At 35.6% G+C, this 23,466-nt stretch overlaps 3 protein-coding genes across 4 annotated transcripts; 2 read left to right on the top strand and 1 right to left on the bottom strand.

The window, feature by feature from the left end:
* Window positions 1-16: 16 nt before the first annotated feature.
* On the bottom strand, window positions 17-7,167 carry LOC102598763 (protein S-acyltransferase 11). The gene is made up of 5 exons (XM_006359252.2): window positions 6,948-7,167; window positions 4,482-4,707; window positions 3,485-3,783; window positions 937-1,434; window positions 17-236 (listed from the first exon to the last, which is right to left on the bottom strand). Exons 1-4 carry the CDS (start codon window positions 7,029-7,031, stop codon window positions 949-951), a joined length of 1,095 nt encoding a protein of 364 aa, XP_006359314.1. The 5' UTR covers window positions 7,032-7,167; the 3' UTR covers window positions 17-236; window positions 937-948.
* Window positions 7,168-8,126: 959 nt separating this feature from the next.
* On the top strand, window positions 8,127-13,850 carry LOC102598426 (uncharacterized). The gene is made up of 6 exons (XM_006359251.2): window positions 8,127-8,229; window positions 10,181-10,460; window positions 10,563-10,697; window positions 11,368-11,424; window positions 12,710-12,844; window positions 13,563-13,850. Exons 1-6 carry the CDS (start codon window positions 8,171-8,173, stop codon window positions 13,626-13,628), a joined length of 732 nt encoding a protein of 243 aa, XP_006359313.1. The 5' UTR covers window positions 8,127-8,170; the 3' UTR covers window positions 13,629-13,850.
* Window positions 13,851-15,481: 1,631 nt separating this feature from the next.
* Window positions 15,482-22,974, top strand: LOC102598098 (WD repeat-containing protein 25). Of its 2 annotated transcripts, none has more exons than XM_015314370.1 (4): window positions 15,482-15,903; window positions 20,398-20,556; window positions 21,323-21,807; window positions 22,495-22,974. In XM_015314370.1, exons 1-4 carry the CDS (start codon window positions 15,618-15,620, stop codon window positions 22,867-22,869), a joined length of 1,305 nt encoding a protein of 434 aa, XP_015169856.1. In that variant the 5' UTR covers window positions 15,482-15,617; the 3' UTR covers window positions 22,870-22,974. The 2 variants fall into 2 exon arrangements, with proteins under 2 accessions (XP_015169856.1, XP_006359312.1); XM_006359250.2 differs by having other exon boundaries at window positions 15,483-15,903; window positions 20,392-20,556.
* Window positions 22,975-23,466: the final 492 nt, after the last annotated feature.

Raw genomic sequence — 23,466 nt, 5'->3', positions numbered from 1 at the left:
GAGTGGGGGAGGGGTGAGGGGGGGGGGGGGGGGGGGGGGTATTAGGTAGGCTTCAACTGTCTAACCTATTTCACTTGTATTTTCAGTCTTTCAGTTACTGATACATCATGCCAGAAATGGGAAACAAATTCTTCCAGTCTTTCTACAGAAATTTGTAATGTCTGAAGGAATCTATCTGTATACATCATATATGTCCACCTTTCCGCACGAAAAAACAGCAAATACCTGATATAAACCTGCAGAGTGTCATCAGATACCACAATCAGAATCCTACGCCAAAACATACATAAACTACTAATCATGCCCCCAAGTCGGGGATCAGGACTCATTTCTCCCTCAGTGGGCAGCCCAGCACACTAAGCTCACCCCACAGAAGGGCCAGACCACATTGGGCCTTATGTACACAGCCTTACCTTGCATTTCTGCAAGAGGCTGTTTTTCTTCCTCTGCCTTGGTAAAATCTCACAAACAATCACTTCTATTACCAAATACATATGTACAATTTTTTCTCTTTTCAGGAAAAAAGAGTTTAATAGAATAAATTGACAGATCGATAGGGTGAGGGGCCAGAGGTTCCAAAACAAAACTAGATCCTTCCTAACACCCAAATAACTGACAAACATTTCAGTGAAAAATGAAACACAACTGTCGTCTAATTCTTATGTTGGAGGCTGCCAAAAAAGGCCCAAGTGGAAGTGTTTCATTCCGAGGGAAGTGCCAACGCAGCCAGGCAGGAACCTGAAGTACCACCTGGCCTATGAGGCAATAGTGTACTTAATATAAGCACATGATCTAAGAGAAAAATCAGCTTATACAATGGGATTTCCAACTAGAATCCATCAACTAAAGCAGTATTTGGGAGAATTCAAAACTTACAACACACTAATGGCTCTAAGAAAATGAATAAAGAGAGAAAAAGAGGAGAAATTGATTCACCTTTTGCAAGCTTCATTTTTTGTGTCTCTTCTTAGAACTGAAGAAGCTTGGCAAATATCTTGTTCTAGTATAAGGGAAGCCAAAGAATCGGATGAAATTTTGGCAATCCTTTACTGCAGTACCTTCACCCCCTGATGCACTTATATGACTCAAGTATGTCTTGCCTTCATATATGAAACAGAGTTGCTGCCATAAAAGCACGCTTAAACCTATCTCAATAGAGACACTAGCAATAAACAGGTAAATAAGAACAAGTCCTCTCGCGGGTAAAAACAACATAGAACTCATAAATGCAACAAAAATATCTTTTAACATTCTCATAACCAACTTTTGACCAAAAGCCCCACTCAGAAGGTGAATTTGCCAGTTGTTTAATGGTGGCCAGATATGATAAACTGCATATACAGACATGATGGACGCGTAAATCATGCCAATGATTGCTGAAATGAGGAAAAGGACAAAATGCCGATGGTTTGCTGCACCAACACAGTTTCCAATCTGATAAATAAATGAAGCAACTGTTATCATGAGAATATAATATGACTACTGCACCATATTTTTCATGTCAATCACACAGGAATTAGATGGGAGATGAATGTACAGCCAGATGAAGTATGGTGGAAGCCAGAGAAATCAGGCAAATTTTCAGTTAAAGGTTTCTATTTCCTGTTACAGGAAAACAACAGTATGTTGGTTCTATTTCGTCATTTCAAGGAAACTTAGATAGAGACAAAGGCCCCTATATAATTTTGGTTGTCATCCCTCTTTGTATAGGATGATTAGTTGGAGAAAATGGAAGATGTTATGAAAGGATGATACCATGATTGGAGTAAATGATTTTAGTGGGTTTATAGCCTTTTTTAAGTCCCTTACAATCTTGTAAAGCATTACCGCACCTCCTTGCTATATTTGTGAATAAATATTCTTATCATCAAACAAGAAATTTGTCCTTGTTCAAGGAGTTGGAGCAAAAAACACCACTACATCAATTCATAAAAATTCAGTAGTTCTGGATACTTTTCATCGGTGAGCATGAAGCAATTAAAATCAAAATACATGCACCCAGAACCCAGACCTATATCTCCCTTGATTTTCTGTCCATATTCTGAAAGGAGCTCATTTTCTCTTCACTCTCCCCATTGTGAGTTGTTCCTAACTGTTAACCAGTGTTGCTAAAAGCCATTGCTTCATTGCTCGAATGGATGATGTGAGAGGTGATGACCTTATGGGTGAAGCCATGCAATTCGAATAAGTGTGCACTTCAAACAAAGATGCGCAAGGTAGTCCTGAGAAATAGTTGATTCTTTGAATCTCAATTTTGAAGAGTTGAATTAATATCAACATTATTTGTATATTGGATGCTGAAATTAGTTATTTTAATTGATTGATTATTTTAGCACAAAATTCATTTACATATGGTATCTGTAAATTGTGCGCTTCAATTATTTATCGTTTTTCAACCTTGCTCTTTTTTCACTTTTGAAAACATTGCTAGTAACTCATGAGTATCTTTTACTCTCTGGTGTTCGCTCCCTGTAATTAGATTCTTCTTTTTTCTATTTGAGGTAATTTTACTGCCCTGCATTCCTCTCAACAACAATAGCTAGCACCATTTTCAGTTTGATAAAGCATAAAATGTAACAGTAAAAAGATTCAAGTTTCTTGTAATTGAGTAGGATAGTATATACAACACTAATACCAACAACTTTCTGACAATCAGATTGTCGTAGTGCGAAGATCGGAGCTCCCAGTCTCATCCTTCATACTTCTTTTTTTTTTTTTTTTTTTTAAAAGAGTAATAAAAGAGAAAATAACATAGCTATCATAACACCGTAAAATAATGAAGTATAAAATTTGAGTCACTTTTCACCCCTTTTTCGCTCTGTTAGGATATCATACCTATCGATGTCATGTATGATAGGTATCTATAGATTCAATTCAGTTTCTTGTAAAGGATCTTCCTTTTTCTCTTTTAAACTGTATAAGAATCCTGGTTAGCTCTTTCAAATATTAGCTCTCTACCTATTTTACTTTTACTGTTCTTTTTTCCTCTTTTCCAGTGGGGGGCTGTAGAAGTTTAGGTCAAGGAGTTTATATATGATAGATCTGAAAGGTCAAAGCTAAAATTTGACACTGAGGTCTACATATAATATTTGCATTTCACCAGGTGGTTAAGAATAGGATCATGCATCTTATCAACACCCATGGGAATCAAAGGTTTTTGTGGATTTCAGAAGTGAAAAAGGAACAACAAGTACATAATCATCCAAAGGACCTATACATATAACTGGCTTCAGAACTATCCATAAGCGATTTTTAAACTAAAAAAAATCATCAAGCGGATATCACCAACCTAATATTTCTACAACATAGGGTCCACCTCAATTCTAGGCTTAAACTCCCAGACACATGGTTATCCTTGTCTATTAGGCTTCTTAAATTTCTCAGCTACTTTCTTGTCATCTGTTTTCTAGAGACAATTTATAGGCATAACCTTCTAGAGAATAAAACAGCTTCTCCAAAGTGTAAAAGAATAAAGAGAACTTACAAATGGACAATGATGATCCATGTCCAATACGCACATCCCACAAGAACGGCAATGATGTGCCCTAGGTGACTTTGGCTTTGCACAATATTCACAAAATCTATAATTCTCAAGTGCTCCTTTTGTCACAGCAGGATAGCTACCCCACAGTATGTTTGGTGGAGCACCAGCAGATCGAAATGCAGAAAGGCTAAAGGTAGACAGGGTAAATATGGACAATATTATAGCAATCAAAATGTTAACACCGCCATAGATGTAATCAGGAGAAACTAATACCGGATAAATGGCCCAAATACCGCCACCTGAAACACCAAAAAGCATATCAAAATTGAATGTATAATAAAGTCTTACATCCAACAAGTTGAGATAAAGCTGCAAAGAAATGCCCATACAATTAACGCAGTGACATATTGTGACAGACAAAAATGTATATTGTGAAATTTGATGCATTTTATGCAACAATTGCAAGGATTTGTTGCATCCAATGACTAGAAACAATAGAAAGACAAATTAGCAGTACGACCACAAACTGTTTGAACATCTAAATAAGAGATTAAGAGACTATAGAAACTGAGCGCATGCAGGATGCATGAAACAGCCATTATCTGTTTGATCAGCATCAATCATAGTGACCTAGTCTAACTTTAAATTACACAAATTTCGTTGATACGGCAGTCTTGGTGGCTTCCAGCATGGATAAACTTCTTGATTGCTCTCCATGCTGTTTTATTTCAATGGTTAGGAACAAGAAAAGTAGCAGAGGGCTATAATTGGCAGAACCGGGGGATATACATGAAACACAAAAACAAAGAGATGTCCACATTGACTTCTGCCTCATTAAAAATTGACATGAAAATCATTCAAATAGTGCAAGCATTATATAAAGATAAAGCAGATAGAGAAGGCAATAACCATACAGCTAAAAGTTCAATCATTAAAAGAATCAACTATTCCCGCAGATCAGGGATGCAGGGGAGATGATGGATGTTTGATCACTTACATATTACCAATAGCATGAAGACAATGAGGATGCTGACAAAGCACCGATCTCGCAATCGTCTCCACCTGAAGTTCTGGTTCTCACATTTAATTATGTTCTGGTAACTTATAGCTCCGCACCAGAAACACTTGAAAGCAGGTACATGTGGTGAAACAAGTACACGGAGCCCACAGCCCCAACATGTCGTTTCATGATCATCACTTACAGATGTCACATTATGCTCCTCCTACAATAGCACACCATTAAGCAACTAAGCTGTTCAGTATTGATTCAAGAATGTCTAAATTGTCCAACCTCAGAAAGAAAAAAGATAGAAAATTAGTGAAATCAACTTTGAGAGAAGCTTAATGATTTTGAGTTAACGAGTGAGACTTGCTGAAATGGTTAGTTACCTCTACCAACCACAGGTAGGGCACTTCAAAAGCATTACTTCAATGATAAAAGGAAGTAGAAAAATCATGTCAACAGAGGCAAAAAAGCTATGTGATTTCCTTCCATTCACCTAAGACATGGTAGACAGATTTAGGGGTACTTATAAGAAGCCAAATTCAGTGAAATAGTTGAAGTGCTTGCAAGCTAGCCAAATATAAGATTATTAAAAAAAAAAAACTAGACAGAAGGCGTAAAAGTTTTATTGGAACCAAAAACAAACGAAGGAAGAAAGGAAACAAAAAGGGGATAAAAGGAATCCCTGCTATGAAGATACTCAAACACAGGCAGGCACACATACGAAAAGAAAAAGAAGATGAATTTTTGGTCAATTACCAAAAATAACAGAAAATCCACTGATCAAGTATCGTCTAACAACTTATAAGAAGGAAACACAAATGGGGTTTATCGACAAAAAATGATCGCCAACAATGAGTGAAAAATGCATGTAAGTTTACCGGAGATACAACTGAGAAAAAAAGAGATAGAAAATTAGTGAAATCAACTTTGAGAGAAGCTTAAATGCTACTGAGTAACGAGTGAGACTTGCTTAAATGGTACGTTATCTCCACCTCCAACCATAGGTAGGGCATTTCAAAAGCAATTATTTAACAATAAAGTAGACAAATGGTATCAACTATCAACAGAGGCAAAAAAGCTACATGATTTCCTTCCATTTGGCTAAGTCATGGTAGTCGGTAGACAGACAGTGAAATAGTTGAGGTGCTTGCAAGCAAGTCAAACACAAGGTTAATCAAAAAATGTAGACAAGTGGTGTAAAACTTTTATCAGAACCAAAAAAAAACGGAGAAAGAAAGGAAACAAAACAGGGAAAAGGAATATCCCTGCTATGAAATTCCAACCTCTTGTACTCAAATGCAAGCACACATACCAAAAAGAAAAAGAAGACATTCTTGATCAATTACTTAAGAGTAAAAGGAAGTCCACTGACCAAGCATATTAAAATGATAAGAAGAAAACAGAATCAGGGTACATACTATATACACAAAAATGATTGCCAACGATGAGCAAAAATGCATCTAAGCATACCGGAGATACAACTTAGCCAAAGAGGATAGGAAATTATTGAAATCAACTTTGAGAGAAGCTTAAATGCTTCTGAGTTAACGAGTGAGACTTGCTCAAATGTTAAGTTACCTCATTTACTTCTACCTCCAACCATAGATAGGGATTTTCAAAAGCAAATACTTCAATGATAAGAGCAGACAAGTGGTAACAATAGAGGCAAAAAAGCCATGTGATTTCCTCTTATATTGCTCAACAACAACAACAACAACATACCCAATATAATCCCACAAGTGGAATCTGAGGAGGGTAGTTTATGGGCAGACCTTACCCCTACCTTGGGAGGTAGAGAGTTTGTTTCCAATAGAACCCTCGGCTCAAGTAAAAGCATTACAAAACAGTTCAAAAAATTAAAAAAAAACATGATTGAAGAAGCCAAGACAAAACACTAAAGAAAGCATGACAAAGCATCCTCCTCCCATATTGCTTAAGCAGGATGAAAAACTTAGTGAACTAGTTGGGCTGCACGCAAGGCAGCAAGCTAGCCAGACAAAAGTAAAAGAAACAGACAAATGGTATAAAACTTTTTTCTTTTATGACGATGATGTCCACACCAACTTTCGCGCACCTCAACTAATTCCGCAGAATACCTGCCACCTCCCACCAGCAATATAGCAACAGGTATCAGATAACTCTTAACTCTATCTACCAACTTTTATCCTACAAAAGGGGAAAATACAATCGCTGCTATTCAAATTCCAACCTCCTATTCTCAAACGCAGGAAAGCACACCCCCACCCCACCCTCCCCCACCTCCTTACACACAAAAATAAAAAAGACAAAAAAATTATCAAATTACTCAAAATAACAGAAAAAAAATCATTTTTTTTCAGGTCAGATCCACTGATCAAGCATTATACAGTAATAATAATCGATAAAAAGGAAACAAAATGGGAATATATAGACAAAAATTGATCGTCAACGATGAGCAGAAATTCATGTAAAACATACCGGATATAGAATGTCATCATCGGCGGCGGAGGTGGAGGACCTCATCGCCGTCATAGAGGTGGTGGCGGAGTCCGCAAAATCCATGATTCCGACCACCTTTCACGGCGTCAACCGCTGTATTACGGTTGTTGGTTCTATTTCTACCAAAATGTATAACGACATAATTTCCTTTTCAAAATTTCTTTCCGGTAATATCTATAAAAATCTTTGAATATTATAATTCAAGAAAAAAACAACTTGAAAAGTCAAATATAGTGATAATAAAAATAATAGGAAATAAATGGGACAACTTGGAAATTAAAAATATAAGGATAGAGGTAAAAGTGAGAAGACTTGTCGTTTGCCTCGTCCTTAACCAGAAGTCAATTGTTTTGGATTTAAATAACATCAATTATCTCAAATTTGTAAAATTTTGAGTATGAAATTATTTTTATTAAGGTATGATTTCAAAAAACTAAATTAACTCATTTATTGTAAAAATATAATTCAAACACGATACTCATTAAAAAATATTTTATTGTTATAATAATTTGTACAAATTTATTCTCTAATGTATGATTTTTTGGCACAAATTTCAATTTCATCAAGTTTTAATGTTGATATCAAACACAAATTCTAAGTCATTTCAAAATTTACATAATGGATATTTAAAGTCGGATCAATAAATTTTGAGTATAGATGATATTAACAAAAGAAAAATCAAGAGTATGACATACTAGTCAATAAAGATCATGATTTCCTAAATCTCACGTACATACAAGACATTAAATAATTTCAAAAATATATGATATTTATTTTTATTATTAGTGTCAAGTGTTAAATATTTCGTAAAATTAATTAAATTGCGCACAAATTATTTACAATATAATTATAAAAAAAAAATTAAAAAATCTCACACTAGTTTATGACGTGTAAGGCATTCTCTTCCACCAAACTACTCTCCATATCCATTTTGCCCCACACATACAAATGAGAAAAACAAATCCCATTTATCTCTCTTACGTGTTATTTCGTTCTAATTTGTTTGTTCTATTTTTTTGATATATCTATAAAAGAAAATAATTTATTTTATTTCTATATTTTACCGAGCATATTTAAAATTATAAATTTTTAATTTAATTTGATATATATTAAACAAATTAAAATAGAATAAATAAATTGAAAAGGAGGGAGTATTTGATTTCTAGTTGTGGAAGTAAAAGCAACCATAATTTAAAGCTCTTATGCCTTCAACTAGCTCTTTCTGGGGCCTCACAACAACAAACTCTGCTGCTTCTACCAGGTATTTTCCTCTCCCACTTTTTTTTTTTTTTTTTTCAATTTTATCCAATTATCTATTTTGAATCTTGATTTCTAAAGTTCCCTTTTTTATTTTGTTGGAAATTTTTGATGATTTATTGAAGGGGTTGTGGAATTTTGGTTTGTTAAGTGTTTTGTAAAGAGGGGTGAAATATAGTTGTATGACAAGGTTTTTTTTTTCTCATTATGTATCAAAAGTAAGGTATGCGCTTAGTTAAAAGATACTTGATTTGAGGGGATTTAGGATTTGAAGTTTATGGATTCGGGATTTTAGCACTTCTTTGAGTTGTTGGGTTGTAAATTTATAGTTTGTAAAATATTGAAATGGAGTAGGTGGAGCTAGAATTTAAAAGTTTTTTTTATAGCTGTGGTGTACTTGCCAACTTGAGTGCTACCTCCCATCGACAACAGGTACATGTAACTTTGTCCACCAAGGCATAGACAGGTAAGGAGAAATCACGTGTTTTTGTCTTCACTAGGATTTGAACCTGAGACCCCATGATTAGTAGGCCACACACCCGTGGGTGCAGCTAGAATATGAAGTTAATGGAATTTGAATTTGACACCGAATATATAACTCGTTTTATGAATTAAGTACATCGCTTGATGTACAAAATATTGGAAGTGCTCATCAGTCCTCGGAGAAGGTCCACGTTGATGCATAAAGAAATAGCTCTAGCTTCTTCTTCTTCTTTTTTCATTTGTTTAACATATCTATAATGAGTTATGACAACTTATGTTGAATCAAATGATATACACTAGCCTAGTTAAGAATAACTTGTAGTGGCTACAACATCCTACTTTATGTAAGAGCAAGAAAAGTTTGGACTTTGGAGGAACAACGTTTTCCACGGTCAGTTTATGCTTATCCAGAAGGTGCAGGGGTCAGTTTCTGGTAGAACGAGCTTATCTTATACATGTTTCTTAAAGAAACTATGGTTTCCGATCTGATTTGCCATGTACCTTATGTTTGAGCATGTGCTACCATGAACTAAGTACAGGTGCCATCAGGTGTGTGTTATGGGCTTATGGCGTTAAAATTGTCAAAGCTTATGCATAAAAAATATGTATATACGCTCAAAGTGTTGGATGGAGGCGCAAGGATACAATAATAAGCATGAAAATCGATGTGTATTACATCTGCCTGGATATGTTGCTCGGACTCTCCAAAATATTGCCGCACATGTGCCGGATTTTCCAAAAATACATTACTTTTGAAGAGTCTGCACACAGTCGTCGACATTTTCAAAGAGTCCGAGCAACATAGATGCTTAGAATCTTCTTGATACGTAGGGTGAATGGCTTTTAGACTCATGTATAGTTAGTGTAACCTAAAAGTAATTCTTTTAATGAGTCTATACTGAATAGTCCAGAGTTTATTCTTGTAGAAATATCTACAACTTAAGTGTTTAAGCGCGCCTTTGAAAATATTGTTATCAACCCTTGTTTACCCCTCTTTCTTTAGTTAATTCATTGCAATATACTAGGTATCTAATATCTTCTTATTATGCCTAAGATTGATTAAGCAAAAAAAAAATTGTTTCTTCACTTAGATGTTGATGTATGGCCTAATTGCATCTTATAACTCTCTAGTTCTATATTGTTACTGGTTTTCAACATCTGGAGGTTAGATTTTCTGAATCTGTACAAAACTGTGATCGTAAAAGTTTTTGTATCCTAACATAGTGAATTGTTAAAGCTACAAATTCTCAATTACTTTAACGTAACCAACCGTCTTATCACGTGCAATCTTATTGCTTTGTTTATGCTGCTACACAAATACTAGCTTAAATTTAATGTCGAGTACATATTGTGTCTTTCAAGTTAGGAATAAAAGTTCATACCTTTACATGTGTGTTCCTATTTAGTGTTTGAAAAAATTCCAAATAAATTTTCCTTGGTCAGTAACTCGTGCTTTGATGCCAAATTTTCAGAATGACGAGTTCTCTGGGGACCCACCCTCGTATCTGCTCATTAGGAGGAGGTCCTGAGCATATTGTGAAGGAAAGAAGTTGCAAAATTTCATGTTTTCGTTATACAGATGTAGAATCTTCTTGGAAAGAATTGTTTCCTTCAAAAATTCAGAAGTTTAATAGCTTCCGCCACCTAAATACTCGAAAATGTTGGTCAATTTTTTCTGCTGCAACCGGTGATGCAAATGATCCGGATGACTCAGAAGATAGTAAAAATCCTCCAGAAAATGAAAATGAATCTGTAAGTGAAAATGCCTTTGCTGGTGCGATTGCATGGTTTCGAGGCTATGCACATCTTTGATTGTCTAAATGTCGAACAGGCATCCTAACTTTTAGTTTTCAGGTAAATAGTGAAATTTTAAGGGGTAATCTTGAAAGAATCGTCGGGCGGGATGACTCTGCATTTAGTGGAATAGACCTTGCAGCTCTGATAAGGAATAAATATGGAAGGTCCTATGATGTTCAATTGATTAAGAAGGTACTTGATTTCCTTATTCTTTAATCATTATTTCGGATGTATTTATAACACCCCCTCTATTTCAATTTGTTTGTCTTACTTTCCTTATTAGTCCGTTCAAAAAAGGACGTGTCTTTCCCTTTTGACAATTCTTTAATTCCAACTTTCCATGTGGCTTTTTAAGACCACGAGATTAAAAGACATTTTGCTACATTCTACATACCTTTAGTTAAGACTACAAGATTGAAAGGTTTCCTTTCTTTCTTAAACTCCGTGACCAAGTCAAAACCAGACAAACAAATTAAAATGGAGGGAGTATGTATTTGATTGACCGTAGAGATACATGCAACTTCTCCAAAACTTCAATTTTCAAAAATCTATTGGTTGGTGTAATGCTATTAATAAATGAAATCGGCTTAAAATCTCATTTAAAGTGCTTCAAAATAAAGTTCTTTTGATAAGGTTTTGAGTTTTCTGTATCCACTTTAAAACCTGTTACTCAAATGACCATTTCTTGATTATTATTTTTTTGTATGCTCTTTTAGATCAACTTAACCAATCAAGCTGACATGAAAAAAATCGTTCAAACAATTGACTATTCCAATTGATGTTGCAAGTTTTCCTTTTGGCAGTTGGATATATAAACATCGTTTAGATGCTTGACTTGTATCTCTATATCCTCTTTATGTAGGAATTCATGGGGAAAAATCTTCTTGCGTTAAATGTTATGTGGAAATACAGGGAGCAGGTGAGCTGATCTCTTTAGCATTCGTAATGAGATCGATTGTTGTCATTAAACTATTACTACCATTTGATTGGACGAATATTTTAAAATGTTCCCCAGTGTGATACATAGTTCTCAAACATAAGTTCAGTATGTGAAGAACCATAGTTTGTTTCTCTTATACTTTCCACTTGGGAGATGTCAGCACTCTGAAGAACGCACTTCAGTATTCTCTCATCTTTGAAAGCCGTGGCTGGATTTCCTTATTCTTCAGATACTTAAGATCTTGTTTCAAAGAGTTAATAGTCAAAAACACACCTACAAGTATCTCAGTTTTTCGAGTTTTACACCTGAACTATTAGGTGAGCGAGCTTCCTACTTGAACTATCACCAACTATTTATATAAATACACCTCAACTATTCGATGTTCCCCTTTCCTACCTGAAATATCACCATCGTTTAGGTACACAAAGGTAATAATTGATAGTTGAGGTATGTTTTGATAAATAGTTGGTGATAGTTCAGGTAGGAAACTCGTCCACTTGATAGTTCAGGTATGAAACTCGAAAAACTTGGATATTTTAGGTGTGTGTTTGACTCTTCACTCTATATGAAACAAACCAAATAGCACCAACAAAGTTTCAGTTTGTCCTTCCCTACTTTTGTTTTCATCTTGCTTTCTCATCATGATTGGAGTTGGGCTTTTTGACGGAGCATACCAGAAGCATGATGTCAGATGTGATGCTGCTGCACTTTCCTTTCTAAACCTTGTCCCCAAGTGTTTAAGAAGATGAATATATCTTACAATTCAGAAAGAGATATAAGTTAAAGGTGATTACTTGGAATGATATTGAACATTTAACATTAACCAAAGACCGAGAGATGAACTTAATTTAGCTTAACTAAATTCTGCTGATACACTAGACGAGATGCTAATATTAATTTTCTCGAGACAGCATGCTAACTACTGCTCTCCTGCAGCTATCTCGAATAGTTGAGGTGACTTGGTCTGTGATATCCAACATTGTGTATTGATCAAATAAAACGAACATCTGACTTAGAAATAAACTGAACTTTTGGCGTTAGAAATGAGTTTTATTACTTGCCCTGATAAGTTGAAAGAAACAACTTAGTATGTTCGAGTGACCTTTTCCCCCCTCTTTTCTGGAAAATGATATCAAAGTCCTTTGGGATCTGTTAAAACACAAAATCACAAATTGTAACTGTTAGAATGTGTTGAAATTCAGTTTAGAATTTTAAAAAATTACTGTGATTTCCGTCTAATGTGCCTTGATGATTTGTTTTAAAGCGATCTTTTCCGTTAACTGAAGAAGAGTACCTACTGAGGCTAGATGATGTGGCAAACACATTGAAATGTTGGGGAGCTGTTTCGCATATTCGTAATAGCCTTGAGAAGTTGAAAGAGCGGCCTCGGATAGGGAAGGTAAATTAGTTCTAGCTGATACTTGATGATATCTTCTACCTGATCTACTCAAAACGTTTGATTATATTAATCTCATTACCTTCATCACTTTTTGGTTAGTATTAGTTATGCTTTATAGACAGATCAGTTATAATCTTTTATTTCTTTCTTTTGGGGGATTGTGGGAAAGGGTTTGTGGGGGTGGGGTGGGGGTGAGGGTTGCCTCATCGCATTTTCCGTACACTATGACCCTGTTATCCAATGCATATCATACAGGGGTGAACCTATTGTATAAGCTACGGGTCCATCAGAACCCAATAGCTTTGGCTTAGACCATGTATGTGGTTAAAAACCCACTAAGTAGTACAAAATAATAGATTTTAACCAGTGAATTAGATGGAATGTTGATAGAATTCCGAATACAAACCCATAATTCTAATTCTAGTTCCGTCTCTGATACCATATGTAGGATACTAACAATAAAAGTGTAGTGTTATCACTGCTTCCTAGTCCTATGAAGGCTCTGCATAAACCTCTATCCTAAGCTTATAAGAATCTCAGATATTATCAGTTGTGATGTTTATGAAGCACGTAGATATATCAAATTTTGCATTCCAGAGGTTGTTATGAACTTATAATGACAAATATCATGTCACTCTTGTGAATTATTCTGCCAGTCCAAACCGAAAGTTTGTCTCACTATGCTTTTGATCGTGTTCTCTCTTGTTATATAACGCAGGCAGTGAGCATTTTCATCGATATGGATGAATCCGGAGGCCGTGCAAATGAATGGATTTACAAGTAGACCAGAACATTGTAGCTCCTCAATGTTGATAGTTAGCAATACATAGGTAGATATAGTACAAAGTTGAAGAAACACTTGTATTCTTTATTAATTACTACTATTTCATTGTGCAGACACAATTTTTTATATTGTCTCCATTTGATGGCAATTACCCCCTTCTGCAGACAACAGCATATTTATTGTCCTGCAATTGTTTATGTCTCCATAAATGTTGTGTTTTTACTTTCTTTGAGTTGAGAGTCTTTTGGTAACAACCTTTCTACGTGAGAACGTAGAGGTAGAGTTTGTGTACACTCTATTTTCCTCTGCCTCCACTTGTGAGATTATACTAAGTATGTTGTTGTTTCTCTTCTTAACATATAATATCTACGTCATAGTTATATGGCATCCCCATGTATTACGAATTCTCATAATACTAATCCTTGCACTATAATTTATGTATAACTTTGTCTTTGAACCAAACTACCCCTAATAGTAGAAATACTCCGTACTATTGAGGTTAGTGATATGATAATTATAATTTTACTATCAAGTGATTCTCGAGAAGTGATTATGTCATGGTTACTTGGAATATTTGATCTTTTGATATGACAGTATAGAGAACTACAAACCATCAAATTAATGAGTTGTACTTGGTTCATACAAATGATAAAGTCAGAACGAGGTGTATATAAAGATGAAAAAAAGAGTGGAGGAATTTGGACGTGACATGTTTCGTGTTGTAAGTTCAACAACATGAATGTGTCACTTTATCAATCACACATAACTGTCATGTGACACTTGGCATGTTTATTGCGGATCGTTATGCATGATTATTATGTGTTAGAAAGTTATTTGCAAGCTGTCTTCTTGAGTTATTTGATATCTCAAAAAGTTATTACAAGGTTTTTTTGGAGTTTGTAGGAGTACTAATGAACATCCACAGAATTGGGGTGAATTAACCAAACTAGAATGAGTTGTACATTCAGCTGGAAACATGGTACTTAGTTGTTAGCATAAGTAATAACTGAAAGCAGAAACTCTCCCCCCAGAAGTCTTCTATATTTATATTTCAGTCCCTTAAGAATAATATTAGTAGTTTCTAATATTACAATTAAGTTCCCTTAATATGATGATTTGTATTCTGTTGTTAATTTAAATACAATATTTATTTTGATTATTATTTATATTTTACTATATCGTATCATTATATTCATTATTACGTAAGGATAAAAGTCTCATTTTATATAATACTAATTGATGTGATGGTATCGTTATCTTCTCTTCTTCTTTTTTATCATTTTGTCTTTATTTACTAATAATCATATCTTATCAGTTATCCTACCTTTTACCATAATTTCGTTTCATATCCTATATATTTTTTAGGTTTGTCCTTCAATTTTTTATTTTTTTTCAAAACCCTAAGATAACCTGTAACCGCTATAATCTTTATGTCACAACCTCTGCCCTTCGGAGGAACACTTTGTGCACACTAGGTAAACTCTCACTGTGTAATAGCCTGCAAACCACATAGAAAATGTAAGCCGCACTAGACAAACCGTATACGACAGACTCGACTCAAAACAATCTTCAAATTGTTGATGTATGACATCATGTAATGATAGGAACGATACAATTCTTTCAAACATTGTATTTATCAAAATAATACAGTACGATACGACACATTATCAAACAATGCATAATCACCATCCAAACAAAGTGTAAAGACCAAACTTACATGAGTTGTACATTCCTCTGGAAAGGTAGTACATAGCTGTTAGCAGCTATAATAACTGAAATCAGGAATCCAGGCCCCAGAGGTCTTTTTTTCTTACATTTCAGTCCCTTAAGAATAATATTAGTAGTTTCTACTATTACAATCAGATCCCTTAAGAATAATATACTGTATATTCAAACGTTTTGATGAACAATTGAAGAAATTCGTCTCAATTTTGCCCTAATTTTAGCTCTATTGATTTTTTGTTGAATTGGGGGATCGAATTTGATTGAATGGACCTTCTGTGTAAAGTCTATGGCGGAACCTCTGATGAAGAAGACGACAATGGTGGAATTCACCTTCAAAGACCCATTTTGCCGCCTCCAAAACGAGCCAAATTCGAGAATTTTCATCAAGTTAGCAATCATTTGCCACTCTACAAGTCTAATCCAAGTGCCAATCTCCCAGCGCAAGCTTCCCTTCCAGGAAGATACATTTCTAAGAGAGAGCGAGCTGCCATGGCTTCAGTGGAGAAAGTTCCAGACCTCAGCACAACGATTTCCCCTACCAGTTCACCAGGTTTTGCAACTGCTCCCTTGCCCCTCTCTTTTTTTTTTACACTTAAAATGGAAACTTGTTATGAGCTTTGTGTTTGGTTGGTGTTGAAATTTTGTAAGTTTTATGATACCCTTTTTGTTTAAAAGAAGATGATTTTTTTCAAAAGGGGATGGATTTAGTAGTTGAGATATGGGAGTAAAGCGAGTAACAACTTAGGGTGTGTCATTGTTGTCAAACGCACACTTAACCCCCGGAGAGGGTCAAGATTCCAAAGGCATACTTTCCTTGCCAATAAATTGAGATTTCGCTTTATCATAAAAAAGATTCAATTTTTTGTTCATATATTTCTCATTCATGCTTAGAATTATTACTCTGAGACTAAACATATATATATTTGTATTGTTTCTCCCTTTGTGGCTTGTTTCATGCGTGGCTTTGTACTTACAGTCCCAACAGATCTTAGAGTTTTTTTTGCACTTTTTGTTTTTGATGACATTGGAGTGTGTTCGTTATGAAGGAAAATATTTCCCATTGGAAATGTTTTTTAGGTATGAAGGAAATTGTTGCATTAAAAAGTATTTGTACATAATCTAGGCAAATACTATAGGAGGTGGGAGTGGAGATTAGGGCTATGGGTGAAGGTGAAGAATGAAGTGTGTTGGAGGGTGGGCCGTGGGGAGAATACAAATATACAATCAATGTGGAATGTCACTTGTAGAACTTGTTTTCTCTACAGCCATTAGGGAAGTCATTTTCTTCATCTTTAAGGAACTTGTTTTTCTAGAGAAAGGTTTTCCAAAAGATTTACCAACCGAACATGGAAAAATTTAAAACCATTTGTTGGAAAATGTTTTCCTCCATAACAAACACACCTTTAGAGGTCCAAGTTCCAATCACAGCTGCAACAGTTAGGCATTTTGGATAGTATCTATGTTGATGTTTTCTTTAAAAAAGTGTACTTGAAGTTGAAGTGGAAAAAAATGTAGAAGTTGGAGTTATTTCTGGACATGAAGTTCACTTGGAAAGAAAAAGCTTGTTACATACACCTTCATGTCAATATTTCGATATTTCATGTGAGGTTCAATATTTTCAAATACTCATTGTCAAACTAGTATTTGCAAATACTGGGACAATACTAGAAGAATATTTATGCCTAAAAGGCTGAAATTTGTCATCCTTTTCCTTTTGAAGAGGGTGAATTTGACGCGAAGGGAATGGTTTAGTGCTTAATTTACAGCTGCAACAATAAGTGTGAGGGCATCTGCTCTGACCATGGTAAATAGGATTACCCCGGACCTGTGCTTGTGTGTTGTATGTAACAGGCTTGTGGATTTGTTGAGGTGCTTGCATATTGATGTAATACCACTTTCATTTTTAAAAAATAGTAAATAAGAAGTCAATGAATCTAAAAATTTTAATTGTTGCCACAAAAGACCCCTTCAATTTTTCTATGCAAGGATAAGTCATTTATTACTAATGAGAAGCATAATCAGAACCCTTTTATTAATCCAAAGAACTAGGGAACTGAAGAGGTCCTGGTGGAGAAGAGCAGCATCATGTAAGAGGGGAAGAAAAAAGAGGACTATCTTTGATGTTCTTTTGGCAGATTGATGCATTATTGAATGAAGATGGGCTCTTCCAGAAATTCTGTGTTGTTAGTATTGACTTATTGTTGCGAAGCCCGGTATTTAAGTGGAGAAGGGTAGAGGGGCGGGCCCATTATCCACCGAGTTTAGAAGGCTGTGATTGGTCATTGGTCCAAAGGGCGGGTCATAGACGGATTTCTCGGTTATCAAAAAAAAAAAAAAAAGTATTGACTTATTGTTGCTTATTACAGCTGAAAACCTAATTAACCAGCCACCTTTATATTGCTGATTGCGTTATGCTTAACTATCATGTCACCAGCTTAAATTGTGAGAAACTCATGACCCAAAGTTTGTTTTGGATATGATGTTCAAAAAAAAAGTTTGTTGTGTATAAGCTTACAACTAATACAGACGGTCAGTCCTCCACTTGATATAACTAATCCCTTCACTTAGCTGCTACCTTGTGTTAGTGGAGCTGTTTGTTAAGAATAAGAGTAACTACCCTTGTCCGAACGCTACTGTCAGTGGAAATCAAGAAGGAATCCGTAACACGATTGTCAAGTTTGCCGAATGAGTTCTCTCAAATGGAGAGCTCTTCCATTAAATAGAAAGAATTCTGTTTTACATGCCTAAAAATCTGCTATTCACACCCCTAAATATCTGCTATTCCTAATTATAATATCACTAAAAATATGCTACATTAATCCCTCATATCCCCTATATATGGAAAGCAATTGACACCATCAATACACAAATATTTAGAGCTATTACATAGATATGTACAACTATTTAGAATCTGTCCAACATGCTAACATCCCCCCTCAAATTGATGCCGATGAATCAAAAAGCATCAATTTGCCTACCAAAAACTGATGACGTTGTCGTGCCATAGATTTTGTAAACACATCAGCTATTTAAAGATCACTGGATACATGTGGAAGAGTAATGACTCTCTTATCTACAGCTTCTTTGATAGAATGACAATCCACTTCTATGTGTTTGGTCCTTTCATGATAAACCGGATTGGTAGCAATCTGAATGGCACTTGTGTTGTCAGCATGGAGAGGAGTGGCACTAGATTTGAGGAAATCCAATTTCTGCAAGTAAACCACGAAGCCAAACAATCTCTGAGCAAGCAGTAGACATTGCGCGATATTCAAATTCTGATGAAGATTTTGAAACACGGTCTTGCTTCTTGCTCTTCCAAGATATCAAGGAATCTCCAAGAAGCATACACCAACCCGTGAAAGAACGATGAGTATCAGGACATCCGCCCCAATCAGAATTAATGAATGCATTAAGCTGAATCGGAGAACCACTAGGAAAGAATAATCCACGAGTAGATGTTCCCAAGAGATATCGAATAATGCGACGAACAACCACCAAATGTAGATGGCGAGGAGCCTGCATAAATTGACTCACTTATTGAACTACAAAAGAGATATCAGGTCGAGTAATAGTAAGATAATTTAGGCTCTCAACTAATTGCCGATACAAAGTAGGATCAGGAAGAAGATCTCCTTCCGCACGGCGATACTTTACATTCAATTCCAATGGAGTATCTACACAGGAAGATTCTTGAAGACCAGCCAAAACAATCAAATCTTGAGTATATTTGTGCTGGTTCAAGAACACACCTGAAGAATCATAATGAACTTCCAACCCCAAAAAGTATGTAAGAGTACCAAGATCTTTCATATGAAAAGAATCCTTAAGCTGTTGTTGGAGGCTAGTAATTAGTGACGAATCAATTTGGTTGGGGAATGGACGGGTGGTCTCCTTATATGACACCTGGGCCTAACTCAACCCCAAAAGTTAGCTCATGAGGGGAGGATTGCCCAAGTCCATATAAGGAGACCACTAGTCCATTCCCCAACCAATGTGGGACTTTTACCCACTCTTACGCCCCCCCTTCACGCCCAGGCCCGACTGGAGCGTGGATTGGGAGCCCAAACAGGGATGGACCTGGCTCTGATACCATGTCAAGTTTGTTGAATGAGTTCTCTCAAATGGTGAGTTCTATTAAATAGAAATAATTCTGATTTACATGCCTAAAACTCTGCTATTCACACCCCTAAATATCTGCTATTCCTAATTATAATATCACTAAAAATATGCTACATTAATCCCTCATATCTCCTATATATGGAAAGCAATTGACACCATCAATACACAAATATTTAGAGCTATTACATAGATATGTACAACTATTAAGAATCTGTCCAACATTCTAACAACAATAAGTTATAATCAGTGGTTGATTTGCCGAAACCTAGTTTGTAAGAAGTGACTCAGCAGTGCAATGGCAGATGATTATTTAGCACCATTTGGAAAAATGGCTAGTTTGGCTTGTGAGTTCAGTCAATAAACTCCACAGAAATTCCCTTCCCTACTCTTTTTGGCTTGTGAAGTCGGTCATCCTTCAATAAACTCCAGAGCATTCCCCTTACCTACTCAAATACTGGTCAGATTGGAAAAAGCAAGTGAGATTTATGGGGTTATATTCTGGTCACTCATCACATATGTTTAGTGAACTTTTTCCCTTTATTCTCTTGCAATTCAATTCATATAACATTATCTAAACAGTTGCCTTAGTATCAAGAGTCTCAGTAGAAAAATTACTGGACCCAGCTATTGACGTTTGGCAAATATTCACCTTAGGGAAGGAAGTTTGTTAAGCAACTCATCAGCTTTCATTGCAATTGATGTCTTCGCGAAGAAGATCTTTGGTTTTGAGAGGATGTCACTGTTGCCCATCAGAGTGTCAAAGGAGAGTGTTACTAACATGAAAGCAACTAGGAACCTCTCGGCAACTTTTCTTGTTGTTCAAATTTATAGTAATATTTTGTGCAATAGTTGGCACCTTTTCTCTCGATCTTCTGCATTATCTGCAACTGATGATTTGGAGTTTTTTTGTCTTTAGTTTTAGGGAGCATTTTGGATTCAGTTCTGCCACATAATATTTTGTCAGCTTTGAGAGATCAAACTAAAGTCTACGGGAACATGATCCACACGCCAGAAAGACTGTCTGTAGTTCTAGATGGACACAAAAGATCAGTTAATGCTGTACAGTGGTCTACAAGTCATGGTGAGTGGTTAAACCCTGCCAAAGTACTGCTATTGATTTTTATTTTGTGTAAATCCTTTTTATCATTATCACATTTATCAAAAATGGCATATATTTTTTTTAGCATGGATGCCTCCGGGTCCTGATGATTACCTGCCACCATTGATGTTGAAATAGTTTCAGAACTCCCTTGTGGTTTCAAATCCCTACAAATTAGACTTCACTGTGAAACTGCATCACTTCATGCATTTAGTAGGATGAGACTGGATCATCTAGTTACATGAATTGCTCCAGATATTTGCTTGGGCCCTGGTGTACTTTGTATGTTTACTTGTGATATCTAGAAAGGTGAATACTCTTTCCAAATTTATCGAAAGAAGGATCAGATAGATGTAGTTTTCTTGTTCTTTACCAAAACAATAAGGAAAAGAACTAATTACTCAAAAAGAATCAAGACTTTGTTGGAAAATATAAAAAATGTGGAAAAATTGAATGGCTAAATTTTAGAAGTTCTGGGCTATCGTAGGAAAAAAATAATCAATTTTAGCCTTTTCAAAAGCCAAGAAGAAAATCTCTCTCTTTAGGTATTAAAATACCAAGAATGCTTTGTTAACCAAGAACAATAATTTTCACTATTTTACAATGATGTGAGTCAATGATTCGCTTGATTACTTACATGAAATCATTTAGTTGTGAACTCTATAATGTTTACTGTATATTTTCCGATTTGTGATACTTTGCTGATTCAATAGCATACTTGTATTCATGTATGCTATTCTCCATGCAGCTCACCTTCTAGCATCTGCCGGAATGGATCAAACTGTCTGTATATGGAATGTGTGGAGCAGAGATCAGAAGAAAGCACGTGTACTTAATTGTCACCATGCGGCTGTCAAAGATGTGAAGTGGTCGCCATATGGTCTATTTGTGCTCTCTTGTGGATATGACTGCACATCAAGGTTGATTGATGTTGAAAAAGGAACTGAAACCCAGGTTTTCAATGAGGATCAAGTTGTTGGAGTGGTAAAATTTCATCCGGATAATTATAATCTCTTTCTCTCTGGAGGTTCGAAAGGTCACCTTAAAATATGGGATATAAGAGCTGGGAAGGTGGTCCATCAATATGTGCGAAATCCTGATCCTATCCTTGATGCTGAATTTACAGTTGACGCAAAGCGAATAATTTCATCAAGTGATACATCCAAAAGCAATATTAGTGAAAATTCAATTATGGTTTGGGATGTCTCACGAGAAATCCCTCTATCTAACCAGGTAAAGTTATTCATTAATGCCTTTTGGTTTTGTTTCCTCATGCTTCTGATTTTTTCACGTCATGAATTATGTAGTCATTAGGTGAATGTCAAGATGTTATTTCCCTTCACATTACATGAGTGTTGTTAGAAATGTAGATATTGTTCATTCAATCAAGAATGTTTGAAGCCTGAAGGTGTTCATCAATGTTTATGCAAATGCATGCCTATTAGGAAAAAAAGAAAGAAAAGTCATCATCTTCCTATGATCTGCCACGTACTGAGTCAATGCAGAAGTCGAATGACATTTCCAATTCTCTAAATGTTGCTAACTTCACTATTATCCAGTTGATTGTCATAGTCCTTCTCCCTGTTGTCCCCTTTCTTTTCTTCTTTTCATTTTCCAGGCTCTCCCTTTGAAGTTTCTAATCTTCTCATCTTTCAGTCAAGGGTCTCTTCTTCTGTCCCCTTCTTTTTTTCTCTGCTCTTACGTAATACATGGTCTCTGTATTCTTAATTTGCACATTTGTCTAAGTTCAGGAGAAATTGTGCACATCCATGACCATTAAGAAAGTGAGGATATCTTTTGTCATGTCACACACGTCAATCATCCACATTCACAAACTCAGGAATACGTCATAGCACATATTTGCCAAATTATGCTTATCTGTTTTCTGTAAAAGAAGGCTAATTTCGTGAACATTTTCAGGTTTACGGTGAAGCATATACATGTCCCTCGATAAGTTGCCATCCTTCTGATCCCAAATTTATAGCACAGTCAAATGGAAACTACATAGCAATTTTCTCTACCAAGCCTCCATTTGGACTTGACAAGTACAGGAGATATGGAGGCCATAGTGTTTCTGGATTCCCCATAAAATGCAATTTCAGCTTGGATGGTGAGAAAGTAATATCTGGTTCCTCTGATGGATACATTTATGTTTACGACTCGAATACTTGTAAGCTCATCAGAAAGATTAAGGCATACAATGAGGCTTGCATCGATGTTGTATTCCATCCTGTCATGTCGAATGTTGTTGCTTCATGTAGTTGGAGTGGACAAGTTTCAGTTGCAGTAACCTAAAATGTTAAAAAAAATTGTATCAAGTTTTTTTTTGTACAGTCTGTTTTTGACGGGAAATCTTGGACAAATGGTAAAGTTATCTCCGTGGGACCTATTGGTCACGAATTCGAGTCGTGGAATGAACTATTGATGCTTGTATCGTGGTAGGTTGCTTATGTTACACCCACTTGAGAGTGTGACCCATCCCCGGACCTTGCGTATCGTAAACGTGGGATACTTCTTCAATCAGGCTGCCCTTTTTTTTAAGTTTGGCTGTACACATCCATATGACCAAATTGAAATCACTTTTGTTTCATATTTTGATCCTCAATAAAAGCTAAAAAAAAATGTATTTGCCAATGGAGTGATAAAATACATCCCTATTTTCTATGTAGTATGAAATATGAAATGAACAGGAGTGATGATGACACTCAAACTTCCATCTACATAACAAAAAAAGTATGTGGGTATGGAGAAATCCCTAATAGGGAGCGCTTCTTTTTGAATTGAGTTTTACGTGGTGCGAATTCATATTAGTCAGGCTTCAATGCGAATATCTTATACTAAAAGGGAACAAAAAAAAAGTCAAATAAAAACACCATAAATATTTAAGAAAAT

Source organism: Solanum tuberosum, unplaced genomic scaffold (assembly GCF_000226075.1).
Source record: "Solanum tuberosum cultivar DM 1-3 516 R44 unplaced genomic scaffold, SolTub_3.0 scf00296, whole genome shotgun sequence".
Taxonomy (NCBI): domain Eukaryota; kingdom Viridiplantae; phylum Streptophyta; class Magnoliopsida; order Solanales; family Solanaceae; genus Solanum; species Solanum tuberosum.
The sequence above is the reverse complement of the archived record's forward strand: the minus strand, read 5'-3'. Positions and strand labels throughout refer to the sequence as shown.